The sequence below is a fragment of the Miniopterus schreibersii genome (genome assembly GCF_964146895.1).
Source record: "Miniopterus schreibersii genome assembly, chromosome: 1".
In the NCBI taxonomy this organism is placed as follows: domain Eukaryota; kingdom Metazoa; phylum Chordata; class Mammalia; order Chiroptera; family Miniopteridae; genus Miniopterus; species Miniopterus schreibersii.
In genome coordinates, this window is record NC_138101.1 from 737,796 (window position 1) to 750,910 (window position 13,115).

General features: G+C 53.6%; 1 protein-coding gene across 1 annotated transcript in view; it reads right to left on the minus strand.

Moving 5' to 3' along the window:
* The window catches only part of LETM1 (leucine zipper and EF-hand containing transmembrane protein 1), a 35,328-nt gene that overhangs the window by 4,350 nt on the left and 17,863 nt on the right, over positions 1 to 13,115 (minus strand). Inside the window, exons 7-11 of the mRNA XM_081117391.1 lie at positions 6,792 to 6,911; positions 5,371 to 5,502; positions 4,897 to 5,040; positions 4,143 to 4,271; positions 956 to 1,090 (exon numbers count right to left, since the gene is read on the minus strand). Coding sequence (XP_080973517.1) covers positions 956 to 1,090; positions 4,143 to 4,271; positions 4,897 to 5,040; positions 5,371 to 5,502; positions 6,792 to 6,911 — 660 coding nt within the window. The remainder of the gene's footprint in view (positions 1 to 955; positions 1,091 to 4,142; positions 4,272 to 4,896; positions 5,041 to 5,370; positions 5,503 to 6,791; positions 6,912 to 13,115) is intronic.

Sequence of the window (13,115 nt, forward strand, 5' to 3'; positions counted from 1 at the left end):
GGAGTCTGTCTGGAACCTCAACTCTCCTCCTGGCTGTTAAAGAGTAAATAAATAGATAAAAGAATCAAGGAATGGTAAGTATCTTCTTAAATTCACACCAGTTTTTCCCAAGAGCAAAGATGGGGGGGAGGAAGATGGGGGGCGGGCTGGACGAGGGAAAGGCTGAATTTATGATACACCCTTAATTTCTGACAAAATTCAAGAACAAAAAGGCTGCCAGGAGAAAGTTAAAAAAAAGGCAAATTACTTTTACCAATTTCAAAATTAGTCAACTTTCCCCAACAGAGCTGTGAAAACAGTTCTTTCAAGTCAGATTAGGAATACTGATAAAAAAGATATGTTTTCCTTTAAAAATAATCCATAGCCTGGCCAGGCGTGGCTCAGTGGCTGAGCACTGACCTAGGACCCAGGAGATCGTGGTTCCATTCCTGGGTTTCTGGCTCGATCCCCAGTCGGGGGCGTGCAGGAGGCAGCCGATCAATGACTCTCATCATTGATGTTTCTCTCTCTCTCTCCCCTCCCTTCCTCTCTCTGAAATCAATAAAAATGTGTTTAAAAATAATAGTAATAAGTAAATAATAAAAATAATAACTACTATAACAGAAAGAAGTCTCCTTCAGGAAACCAGGAATGAAAATAAGATTTCACTACCAACCAGCCAGGTCCTTCACCCGACGCCTTCGTGTGCGGAGAAACTAGAGGGGACCGGCAGCTCCCAGGACAGGGGCAGCTGCAGTGGCCGCGCAGAATTACTGAACAAACTCAACCAGATCCATTTTCTCTCCAAGTACCCAATGGTAACAGACTATACCCTTTGGCTTATCAAATATTTGATGCAAGTAATATTGGAAACCAGCAGAAACCGGAATCTTAAGAGCAAGCCCACAGCCCACCTCGCCACAGTCCTGCGCCCACAGCGCCCACCTCGCCACAGTTCTGCGCCCACAGCGCCCACCTCGCTATAGTCCTGTACGTCGTCTTTCAGCAGCTGCAGCTCCTCCTTCTCTTGCCTCAGGGACGCTGTCTGCTCCTTCAGCTTTGAACAGGCGTCGCTGAGGATGTCGATTTCCTCCTTGGTGATCTCCTCTCCCTGGAAGGAGACAAGGCAGAAGCACTGAGATGAAGGGGAATCACCCTGCATGTGGCGGAGCCTCAGGCGCCTGCACAGGCCCAGCCCTCACGCTCCCCTGCGGGAGTGGCCGTGTCCTCTGACATGTGAACAACAGTGAGACCGTCCCTGTCCAGAGAGAAGCGTCTGCCTGTCCCCCCCGACGCCCCTCGATGTATGACCCTCGCCCCTGCCTCCAGGAGACCAGGTGGTGGTGCTGGCATTCTGCACAAGGCATTTCCTAACTCCTCGCTCCCCAACTCCAAGATTCGTGTGTCCCTGTCAGGGCCAAGTGCTTCCACACAGTGCAGACACCACGCGGCTCATCCCCTCTCCTGGCTACTCTAGGTCCCCTGAATTCCCATGTAAGTTTCCACGTGACTCTGAATTTCAACAGAAGGGCCTGCTGGGATCTGGCTGGTCTTGAATCTACAGAGCAGTTGGAGAACTCGCATCTTCCGGAGTCCCCGCACCTGCGGTGCAGCAATCGCCGTTCACCTGGCTCTGACTCACCTGCACAGTGTCTCCAGCACGCAGTGTGCAAGTGTCCCAGACCTGTTTTTAAACCTGTCCTGAGCTGTTCATTTTTCAGCTGTTCCTGTGACACACTTTGACATGTCCCATTTCTGATGACTCATGACCAGCAGAGACGGTCACTGACTTGCAGGTGCTCTCGTCCTTTGTGAGCAAAGACCACTTCACTTCCTCTTTTCTGATAGGTGTGGTTTTGCTTTTCCCCTTACCCACCTGTCCTGGCCAGACCTTCAGTGCAAGAAGGGGATGGGGAGGGTGACGGCTGCACCACTGTCCCCACAAGGGGCATCCTCCTCGACTGAGAAGTTTCTTACAGGTCCTGGGCTGTCGGCTTTCTCTGCGCCCACTGGAAGGACCACGCGTGGTTTTCTCCTGTTAGCGTAGTAACTACACTGACTTTTATTCCCTGGAAACCCCCATTGCGAGGCTTTACCCTTGTTACAGACGAGCTGCACCTGACTTGCTGTAAGTCTGTTGAGAACTCTTCCCCCTGTTCCTGGAAGACACCAGCCTGTGGTTTCCTCACATCTGGTTCTGGCCTCAGGCAATGCTCATCTCAGAATGAGCTGGGGAAGAGCCCTTCTCCCAACGTCCTACCAGAACTCTGCAGCCCTGTAAAGGACTCTTCCGTACAGGTGGACTCCCAGTACCTTCACCTGGGAAGCCAGGTGGCCCTAAGGCATCCGCTGTGGGAGGCTTTTCAGCCAGACTGCACTTCCTGACGGGCAGAGCTCCTTAGCTCCTCCACCCAGATATGGCCAGGCCTGTGGGGCCCACAGGGACAGAGCGCTGGGTCCCACGCTTTATAGCATCTTTCCAATGAACCCAGGCTCCTCACTGTCATTTTAAAGGTCTGTGCTTCCTGCTAATAAATCCTTGGCAACCCTTAGTTCCTAAGTTCTCCTGTGAGTTCTCACTGTCCCTTTTAAAAAAAATCATCACTGAGAATACGTTTATTGACCAAGGACACAATTACTGATTTTAGAGAGAGAAAGGGAGACAGAGAACTATCAATGTGAGAGAGAAACACTGATCAGTTGCCTCCCATACACACCCCAACCGGGGATTGAACCCACAACCTTTTGGTGTGTGGGGCCAGGCACCAACTTACGGAGCCACCAGGCCAGGGCCTCATCGTCCTTGGACATCTAAATTTTTAACTATCAGAAATGGGATGCATCTGTTTCCATGAAGACAGCCAACCATCCTGGCCCCACTTACTGACAGGTGCCCCTTCTCCACACCCCACTCCATGGACCCAGCCTGTCTCACCTCTGCTCAGGTGTCCCTAACCCAGCCCCACATCCCCTTAAAATGACCCTTGTATCTCAGTCACTAACCCGTCCCAGGTTGCCCTTTGAGTCCAGCTCTGCCAAACTCCCAGGACCCCTTCCTCCCAGCTCAGCCAGGCTCCTGGGACTTCCCTCCTTCCTCCTGGGTCTCAACATGTGGGTAACCTGCTTATTTCCATACGCCCCCAGGCCATGTCCCAGGAGTGGGCAGGCCTCCCTCCTCCTTCTTTGGGCCTCAAGGCCATCAGTGGAATGAAGCAGAGAGGCCCCCCAGGCTAATCCCAAGCCATGCCCGTATCTAAAAGCAGCCCGGCCAGGCTCTGGACAGCCACACCCCACCCACTGCCTACCTCCCAGCATGCTGCCTTCGCAGGTCACAGTTCAATGCGAAGACCCAGCTTGGGTGCTTTGTCTCTGCTCGGGAATATCTGCATCTTCCCGAACCCCAACCCCCAGGCCTTACATTTTGCTTCCCTCTCTGCTCTACAACTGCTCTTGCCAAGGCCACTGACGACCCACACTGCCCATCAGGGGTCAATCCTCAGGCCTCGTCTACCCATCCTTTAGCACCACCTCCTGACACACACCCTCCTCCCTGGCAGCCCTCATGGCCTCGTGGAATTCCCAGACATAAATCTGCCACCCCGGTCTCCCACTCTAGCTGCCAGGTGGACGTGGCCATGTGGTTGGCAGACATCTCCTCCCTACAACGTGCCCCAGAAGCTGCTCTGTCCAGGTGTTCCCTGTATCTGGCCCACCTGGTAGTTCCAGACAGGAGTTCCATGAGGGGAACAGGCTATACCAGGACGGCAAGGCCCAGAGACAAGTACCCCCAGGGTGCACAGCACATAACAGGCTGGGGTGCTAGAGCCCAGGCCACCAGAGAAAGTGACAGGAGGTGGGCCTCTGTGGAGGGACCACAGCAGCGTCCCCTCCCACTGCCCAGCCCAGCTGACCAGAAGACAGACCCCTTTCTGTGTGGGTACCCTGGCACTTTGAGCACAGAGGGCCTGGGCACCGAGAAGCAGCCCCCTCAGCTCTACCTTCTAGGTGCAGGCGCTGTCCTCATACCAGGCCTCCCAGGAACACCTGCAACCTGCAGCCGCAACCTCCTTGCCCATGTCCCCAGGAGTCTACAAGCTGGCCCGTCCTCACCCATGCTCAGCTCTGCCCTGCATCCCTCCTGGGCATGCGTGAGTGCTAGTTACCTTCACACCCTCCAGGATGGGGGCGGTGTCCTTCAGGTCCTCTGACGGCAGGATGTTGGCCACTTCTGGCTGCAGTTCGGCCACAGGCCTCCCAGGTGCAGCCTCCGCCACTTCAGACGCCATTTCCTTCTGAAACACAGGAAGGGCCAGCTCAGTGCCACCCACACCCATGGCTTCCCATGGTGTCCACACAGGCACTGGCGTGACACTGGTCAGGCACTCTCTAAACAGGCCTGCATGTGGTGGAGATTCATAAAGCCTGTCATTCGGCAGTGGGGACCTGCCTCCGCAGGTTTCAGGCAGGACCCTCCAGACAGATGATGTAGAGTGACCAAGTGCATTTACACAGCCAGCAGCTGTGCACAGCTGTGCACCAATATTCAACACTCACCCAGGCCTCACAAGCAGCCACCACACCTCATGTCCTCTTTAGTCCTGTCCTGACCACTGCATGAAGCTACCCTAGAACTTGCCGAATAAACGCCTTATGGGAACGTGTGTTGAGAGCCGGAAGACATCTGCAGCCTGGGCCAGCAGCTAAGCTGGCCCTGCTGTGCTGACCAGAGCCCAAACCAAGGCAGAGCCAGCTGACTCACCCCCCTGGCACCCTGAGCATTCCTGCCCCCACTGTGCCCCAGTATTCCAGAGGAAGAGGGGCCGGACCTACAGAGCCCCAGGCAGTCCTGAGACAGTTTCTGCAGCAGTGAAGCAGGCACCCTTTGCCATGTCCCAGCTCCCCCTGCGGGCCACTTACCGCGGCCTCTGAGAGCCTCTGCAGCTCCTTCTCCCGGTGCTCCTGCTGGATGGCTGCCTCCTCCTGCAGCGTGGCCTCCAGCTTCGCCTTGTTGTCCACCTGCTCGCCCTCCACCTCTGCTGCCTTCACCTGCGCTTCCTTCGCCTTCAGAGAGGGCAAACCTGGGCGTGAGCCTATGGGCTGCCACTGCCAGAGGCCCACAAAGACCCCCTGCCCCAATTCTGACTTGTCGACACCCAGGCTTCTGCTGAGGCCCCCAACAGCTAGGAAACACCACGAGGCCCGAGGATCACCTTCTGCACAGCTGAGGATCCCTTGCTGTTCAGAGAAAGGACAGACCCAAGAGGAGGGAAAGGTGCATAGTGGACCAAAGGGTTCCCATGGCTGAGGGGTGGGTGTTTCTGTGGTCCCTACCCTCAGAAACTGGAGGGCCCCTTAGAGTGCGCAGCAGAAGGGTCTCCCAGTAATACGTACCACAATCTCTGGCAGGGTCTGCAGCGTGGACTTGAGCTGGTCGGCGGGCGACAAGGTGTCTGGGAGGTACATGGCACGGGACAGGATGAGAAGCGATGTAGGGATCTCCTGGTGCAGGTGCAGCTCCAGCCACTGGAATTGGAGGTCAATACCCAGACTCACCTGTGGGCCTTGTCCCGCCCACACCTGGGACCTGGACGGGCTCTGGCCCTGGAACTTTGCTGCCTGTTCTGGTCTGGCTGTGGGGAGGGGAGGAAAAGGGGACTGGCAGCAACTGGCACAACAGGACTTGAGTAGATGGAGCCACGTTCCACTGGGACGCATTCTCAAGCTCTGAAAGGTTGATTTACTGCCTCGTTTTGTGACTCGATGCCCACCTGAGTCAGCTGAGCACAACCCCAAAAGACCTTGAGGTAACACCCTGGAAGCCAGGCCTCAGGGTCGGGAAACACTGGGCAAGATGAGATTTGTTGCCAGGAAGTTTCACTTCAAAGTGGGACAAAGACCCCCGCAGGTGATACTTGTGAATTCACTCAACACTCGGGGCTTACACACCTACTATGCACCAAGGACTCCTTTAGGCTATTTTAATCACAAAAAGACAACACTCAAACTGACAAGAGAGGCCCTGACAACGTTTGGACAAAAACTGGACACAGGACAGATGAAATGAGATGGAACTCGAAGAATAGGGAAAGGTGCTCAGGACAGTAAAACCACCAGAGAAAGAAGAGATGAGAGCACTTGAACCACATGCTGCGAGCAAGCTCCAGGAAGGTGGGAAATGCGCCAGCAGGCCTGGCACATTCAGTAGAAAACAGGGCAATCACCGCACACAGCAGGGCATGCCAGGGACCCTGTGGAAGGTGCAGCAGCCAATGATAAGTGGAGAGGTGGGAACAGACTGCGTAACAGACCACATCTGTGTCAGAGGGGACCTGATGTGACCCGTGTTTGAGGGTGCCAGCAGCATTGGAGGTCAAGAGGCAGACCGCCTGACACCCTGCACTTTATGCCTCCCGACGTGAAAGGAGGATCGCTGTGAATGCTGCTTCACGAGGGCTGATTGTCGGGGGGCAGAGATGCCCGAGGTGCTGGAAGGGGCAGGGTGGGCTGAGAACCTGACCTCAGTGAGAGACATGCCCAAGGGCAGAAGACATCCTTTTTCAAGGACGTTAACATTACCACAAGCTGCTGACAAGAACGAGAGCCACCCTCACAGGTGGTGAACACTGGGTGCCACAGAATTGAGTCGAGACACCCTATCCAGGCCCCTGCCAGATGGGAGGGGAAGGCCAAGGCGAGGCCTCCCAAGGCCCGGCTGCCACCCACGGGTCTTCCCACAGGAGCCTAAGCTGGTCTGATGAAAGAGGAGGGTCCTCAGACCACACGCCTGGCCCAGCTGCCCCACCAGGACGCACCTGCTTCAGCTGGTCCCGCAGGCGGTCTTCCGTGACACCCAGGGCCCGCATGCCTCTCGCTCGACATGCCGACTGCAACTCTTTGACATTGAGGCTGTCCACCCCCTCCTCAGCAATCAGCTGGAAAAGAAAATCAATGCATTATTCTTCTGAAAGGCCACTAGAGGGTTATGGTGCTGATGGCGACATGCTTGGGAACTGTCTAATTATAAGCCACTTTCCTAATGTGCTTTGTTAAGTAACAGATAAACCACCCCCACCAAGGCCAGTTCTGGGTTTGCAGGGACAGGAACCGTCTAACAAAGGGAGGTCTTTGGGAAGCTCTCCCCAGCCGGAGGGAGGAGGGACAAGCAGACAGGAGTTCCCCAGAGGATATGGGCCGCAGCATCAAGGGGACCGTGCAAGCAACAGGAGGGAGGAGACAAAGAACAGCAGTGGCTCCTTGTCTGTTCCCACTCCCAGACCTCAGTCCACCCATCCAACCTGGCCGTGACCCTGAGAGAGACAGTGCCGCCCCACCCATTTTCTTCATTAAGCTTTTATTTTGAGATGGTGGCAGATGAACAGGTGGTGATAACAGATGCAGATTCCCAGTTCTCCCGTGGTGACATCTCACAAGGTGCAGTACAAAACCACCACCAGAGGGGACGCCAGGCTGCTGCAGGCCAGAAGCCTCCACGCCCACAGGCCGTCAGGCCGCCCTGTGCACAGCCAGCGCCCTGGACCTCACACCCACGCAGCTGGTCTGCACTCCCCTGCCCTCTGACGCACGAGTGTGAATGCCCCCGTGCGGCACGTAACTTACCGGGATCCCACGAAGACCCATCCACGCAGATGGCCGGCGTGCCCCCCACCTTGTTGCACTTTGTGCTACGTTGCACTGCCCGGCATGCACATCTGCTTTAATGCCTTGTCCACTGAAGGGCATCTGGGTTGTTCCCTGTTTCAGTTCTTATGAAAAACTGCCTGTCTGCTTTCTGGTCCCCATCTTCCTGTGGGTTACGTAAATCCCAATGGGACTTCCCTCTCGTGTTTCTGGGTGGACCTCCTTCTGTGTGGACCCCAAGAAAGGAAACACCTACTAAAAAGGGATCCTGGAGGCTAGTTGGGCTCAAATTTTCAAAAACAGAGTCTAGCAGCCATTATCTACACAAGGGCCTCTCACAAAAACCACATTCAGGGAGCAGCCTGCTCTCACCTACCGGCCTCCACCCTGAACTGCCTGCCTGCGCTGTGTCCCCGCCATCTGAGCAGCCCTTATAAAGGTTTCCTGGAATCCTGTTTCAACCAGTAGGACCGAGGCTTTCCCCACCCAACCAGAACTGTATCTACAGCCCATCTTCTTCACCAACCAATAAGAATGTCTATTCTAACCAATCAGGACAGTGCCTCTTGGACCAATCAAACTGTGAGGGTTTGGAGCCTTCATTTGCATGAGGATGGACCAATCAGGAACCAGGGCAGGGACTCGTCTGTAAGCCAGCTCCCCTCTGGTTCTGGGAGCACACTTCCCCTTTTCACTGAGCTGAAACCCGGAGATGTCTCACTGCAGCAGGGCAGGGCAGCCCAGCTGGACAGGGGCCTGGCCCCAGGGCTGCCTCACAGCCGCGCTGTTCTCACAGCCTTGCTGCGTCACAATTGAGCTGTTTTGCACTGAATAGTTTCCTTCTTCACTGCACCCCACATTGGGGATTCCTGTTTGGTGCTGAATTGGTGCCAATGGACCATGAGTGACCACATGGCATTTCCAGTGGCCACTCTGGGTACTACACGTGTGTAACTTGCCACAGTCTGTTCCAGTCCTGGTGAACTGTAGAAATCCCACTGCCCTCAGCGTCCCTTGACCGTCTTCCATTCTACTCACATAGAAAGCCACATGCCACAGCGCTGTCGTCTTTGCTTGAACCACCAAACTTGATGTAGAAGACACACAGGGAGGAAGAGCCTCTGTTGGATTTTCTCACTTTTCCTTCCTGATGTCCCATTTCTTCCTATCTTCCTTCCTGTTTAGAGGACACCTCCCTTCAGGTTCTTCTAGGACGTCCCTGCTGGTGACAAACCTCTTGGTTTCCCCCTCCTTCCTATAGGATACTGTTGCTTGACACAGGGCTCTGGGCCAACAGCTCTGCATCTGTATTCTTTTCCCTGCAGGTAAGATGTCACTTTCAAAATTATTTCTGTCCTTAAGTGCTCATTAGTTTGACTATGGTGTGTCTTGGTGTGGATTTCTTTGGGTTTATCCTCTCTGAGGTTCCCTCAGTTGCTTAAACTCACAGAACTTAAGGAATTTGTGGGGTGTTCAGCCATTACTTTGCACACTTTTCCAGCTCTGCTGTCCCTTCTCTTTCCAGGAACCCCACGACACATGAAAAGTTCTGCAGTAATCCCACAGGTCCCTGAGGCTCTGACCACTTTTCACTATTTTCTCTTTGTTGTTTCGATGGGTGAATTCTACTGTTTTACCTTGAAGTCCACTGACCCCTATCTTTTGTCCTGTCCATGCTGCTGTAGGGCCCACCCACGGAGTCTTGTATTTTGGATGGTACTTTTCTTTTTTATTTTATTTTTAAATGTCTTTATTGATTTCAGAGAGGGGAAGGGAGAGAAATAGAAACATCAATGATGAGAGTCACTGATTGGGTGCCTCCTGCACGCCTCCTACTGGGGATCAAGCCCGTAACCTGGGCATGTGCCCTGACTGGGAATCGAACCACGATCTCCTGGATGGTAGGCTGATGCCACTAAGTTTCCACGGGTTCTTCTTTGTTGTCTTCTTTGCTGAGACTGCATTTCCACGTGGTTCACTCCATCACTGCTGGGGAAGCATGTTCCTGTGGCTGCGTTCAGATTGTGCCTGGCCTCTCTAACCTGTCCTCAGTGCTGGCATCCACTGGTGACCATTCTCATTCACTTTGGGATCCTTCTGGTTCTTGGCATGGGAAATAATTTTCTACTGAAACCTAGGCATTTTGAATGTTATGAGACAATTATTTCAATTGTCGGCCTTAGCTGGCTCCCTCTGACGTGTGGGGTTAAGGGGCACTGTTCTAACCAACTTTTATAGATCCTGTAATTGATGATCTGGCATCTGTTGACCCAAACTAATGGCCAAAGTTATTTGCATCTCCCTGGTGGCCCAGTTTTCGTGGGCGCGCGAAAACTGTATTTCAAATCCTTCGACCACAAACTCCAACCTCTGTGTTTCACTTCCTGCCCAACCCAACGTCTCCAGCTGGCCACCCCCACCATAGTAACGAAGGCCCAGTCCCCTTCCGCCTCCTTCCCTGCTGCTGCTGCTTCCTGCTCTGGGTGTGTCAAGGTCTCCTATAGGCCCATGGTGCTGTGACTGTTTCTAGGGAACCATGAACAACAGGCTCCTTTCACTGGTACTGAGCTCCTTGTGCCATCAGTCAACCTCATAAATTGCATCCCAGGTAAACCCTCTGCTGGGGGAGGTACAGTGCTGCCTCGTTCCTGCCAGGCTTCCCACTGGGTCTCAGGAGACCCCCTCGGGGGGGACTACTCATGTGTCTGGGTCTACAGTTCTACATTTGTATTCTTTTGGGAGGGGTGAGTGAGGTTCCAGCTCCCCACCAAGAATCATAGACAACCCCTGCTGGGAGAGGCAGGAGAACCTCACTACTGGCCCCACCTGGCCTCCGCTGACCCGACCCCAGGTGCGGAAGGAGTGCCTTAGAACTGGAGGTGGGGTGGAGGTCTCAGCCCCCACCCACTGTTGTATGTGGGGGCAGGGCCAGTGTTCCCTGCGGTGTGTGGCTGGGCGACCCATCCTGGTCTGTGGTGGAGAGCAGGCTTTTGTACCTGACGGTATTTCTGGATTGCCAGCTTCCTCAGCCCCAAGGCTGGGACCTATAAGGCACAAAGACGACCCACTGTGCTGCTCCTGGGTCCCAGGGTCATCTTCTCACATCTCAGTCTTCTTGTATTTTCTACTTCCTGTCCAGGGGAAAGTGTGCCCACTCCACCTTCTCGACAGCCAAGGTCTGGCTGCCATTCCATTCCCGTGGAAGCTGAGGCACTCCACAGTGAAATGACTTGTCCCAGGTCACAAAGCAAGTGAGTGGTCAGGCTCAACCCTGGCCGTCTGCCCTTCAGCTGCCTCTCCTGAGGTGGGGCAGCCACGCCATATGCACTCCCTGAGCAAGACGGCGCCTCAGGGACTGCCCACGTCGGCGTGGCTCTCCAGAAGAGCAGATGTCCTGAGCACCCTCCTGTGGACAAAATTCACAACATGCCAAAGACAATTTCCTCTTGTCCTTACAAATACTTAGGGATAACCCGAGAGTTGTAGCCACATGGAGTCATTGTCTTCACCAGACCAGCCCCCACTGAGAACAACGGGAGAGGCAGGGACAATAACACAGTCACGTTTGGAGCATTAGAAAGCTGAGATGACCAGGGTTTGGGGTAGTGAATGTCTGTGGCCCAGGACGGACCAGGCAGCCATGTCATGTGGGCTGGACATCTGTGAAACGACGGGGAACCAGGGCATGTGCCAACTCAGAGCAGGCTGAGTCCAGGCCAAAGGCCACTGCTAAGAGGCAGAGATATCTTGTCAGGCTAAGAAGAAACAGCAGGAGTCAAGGGGCTGCTGAGGCAGGCAAGCCCTGAGGGCTACAGCCCAGGGAGAGGGCAGGCATAGGAAACAACCCTGGTGCTGGGTCTCAAGCTGAGCAGGGCAGAGGTGAAGGGCCAGGCAGAGACTCCACACAGCAGATGGGCAGCCAGGGAAAAACCGGCCCAGCCTGGTGCATGTGTATCATGGGGATACAGTGACTTCTCCTGGGGGGCTGTGCCACTCAGGAACTCTATAGTGTGTCTGTATTTGAAAAAACAATACTACATACAAGCAAAATCAAGATAGAAAACAAACAAAAAAAGACCTCTATTTCACACTGTCACGGGAACAATCAGACATGAACCAAGATTAGCATGTTCAAGAAAACGGACGGCAAGATGGACAGTTTTATGTGAAAACTGAAATCTTAAAAAACACACCCCAAAACAGAATTCCTAGGATTGAAATGAAGAACTCAGAATGGGTTTAAGAGTAATTAAACCCACGCTCTGGCCAGGCAGCTCAGCTGGTTAGAGCATCATCCTGATACCCAAGGTTGTGAGTTCAATCCCTGGTCAGGGCACATACAAGAATCAACCAATGGCCTGGCTGGTGTTGCTCAGTGGTTGGGTGTTGACCTATAAACCAGGAGGTCACGGTTTGATTCCCAGAGAGGGCACATGACCGGTTGTGGGCTCAATCCCCAGTAGGGGGCCTGCAGGAGGCAGGCAGCCAATTGATGATGTTTCTCTCTCATCATGGATGTTTCTCTCTCTTTCCCTCTCCCTTCCTTCCTCTCTCTGAAATCAATAAAAAAAAATTAAAACAATAACCACCAACCAACGAATACATAAGTGGAACAACAAATTGGTTTCTTTCTCTCCCCCTTCTTCCTGTCTCTCTAAAATCAATCAATAAAAAAAGAGGCCTAGCCGGCGTGGCTCAGCACTTGAGCACTGAGATATGATCCAGGAGATCGCAGTTCGATTCCCGGTCAGGGCACATGCCCCAACTGTGGGCTCGATCCCCAGCAAGGGGCATGCAGGAGGTGGCTGATCAATGGCTCTCAGGCTTGATGTTTCTCTCTCTTCCTCTCCTTTCCTCTCTATGAAATCAATAAAGACTTACTAAAAAAAAAAAAAAAGTTAAAAAAAAGTTAAAAGAGTAATTAAACCCAGAAGAAGAGATGAATGATCGAAAGGACAAGACGATATGTAGAGAAGAGTGTGTGAGGACATGGTAAAGGGTCCAGCGGAGAATGTGGCGGTGGGGGGGAGGGGGAATTTAGTGAGGTGGTGGAAGCACCCCGATCAGTAAACAGAAAAATGGCAAATTATCATCGTAAAATGGCTAAAATCCCAAAACAAAGACAACCTGAGAGGCTGCCGGATGGACACCTTCCAAGGAACAGTAACAGGCCCACCCACCCCACTGAATGGCAGCCTGGAGTTCTATACTTGGCAAAAATGCCCTGAAAACCAAAAGGAAGGAAGATCCCCACACAGGAGAAACTAAGAGAAGCAGTCACAAGGAGGCAGTTCAGGGAGGAGGTGTCTGGGTGGAACGGGGGCAGGATGGCACGGGAGGAAAGTATTCATCAAGGGGCCTGAGATGCCACAACACCAGGCGAAGACATGTGCAGAGAAGTCTTGGGAAGGAGCCAGCACTGCCGGGAGGGTGGGAAAGTGTGCTGTAAACCTCAGGGAAACTGCCAAAATGACAAGTAAGTAACAGGCCAAGGGGGG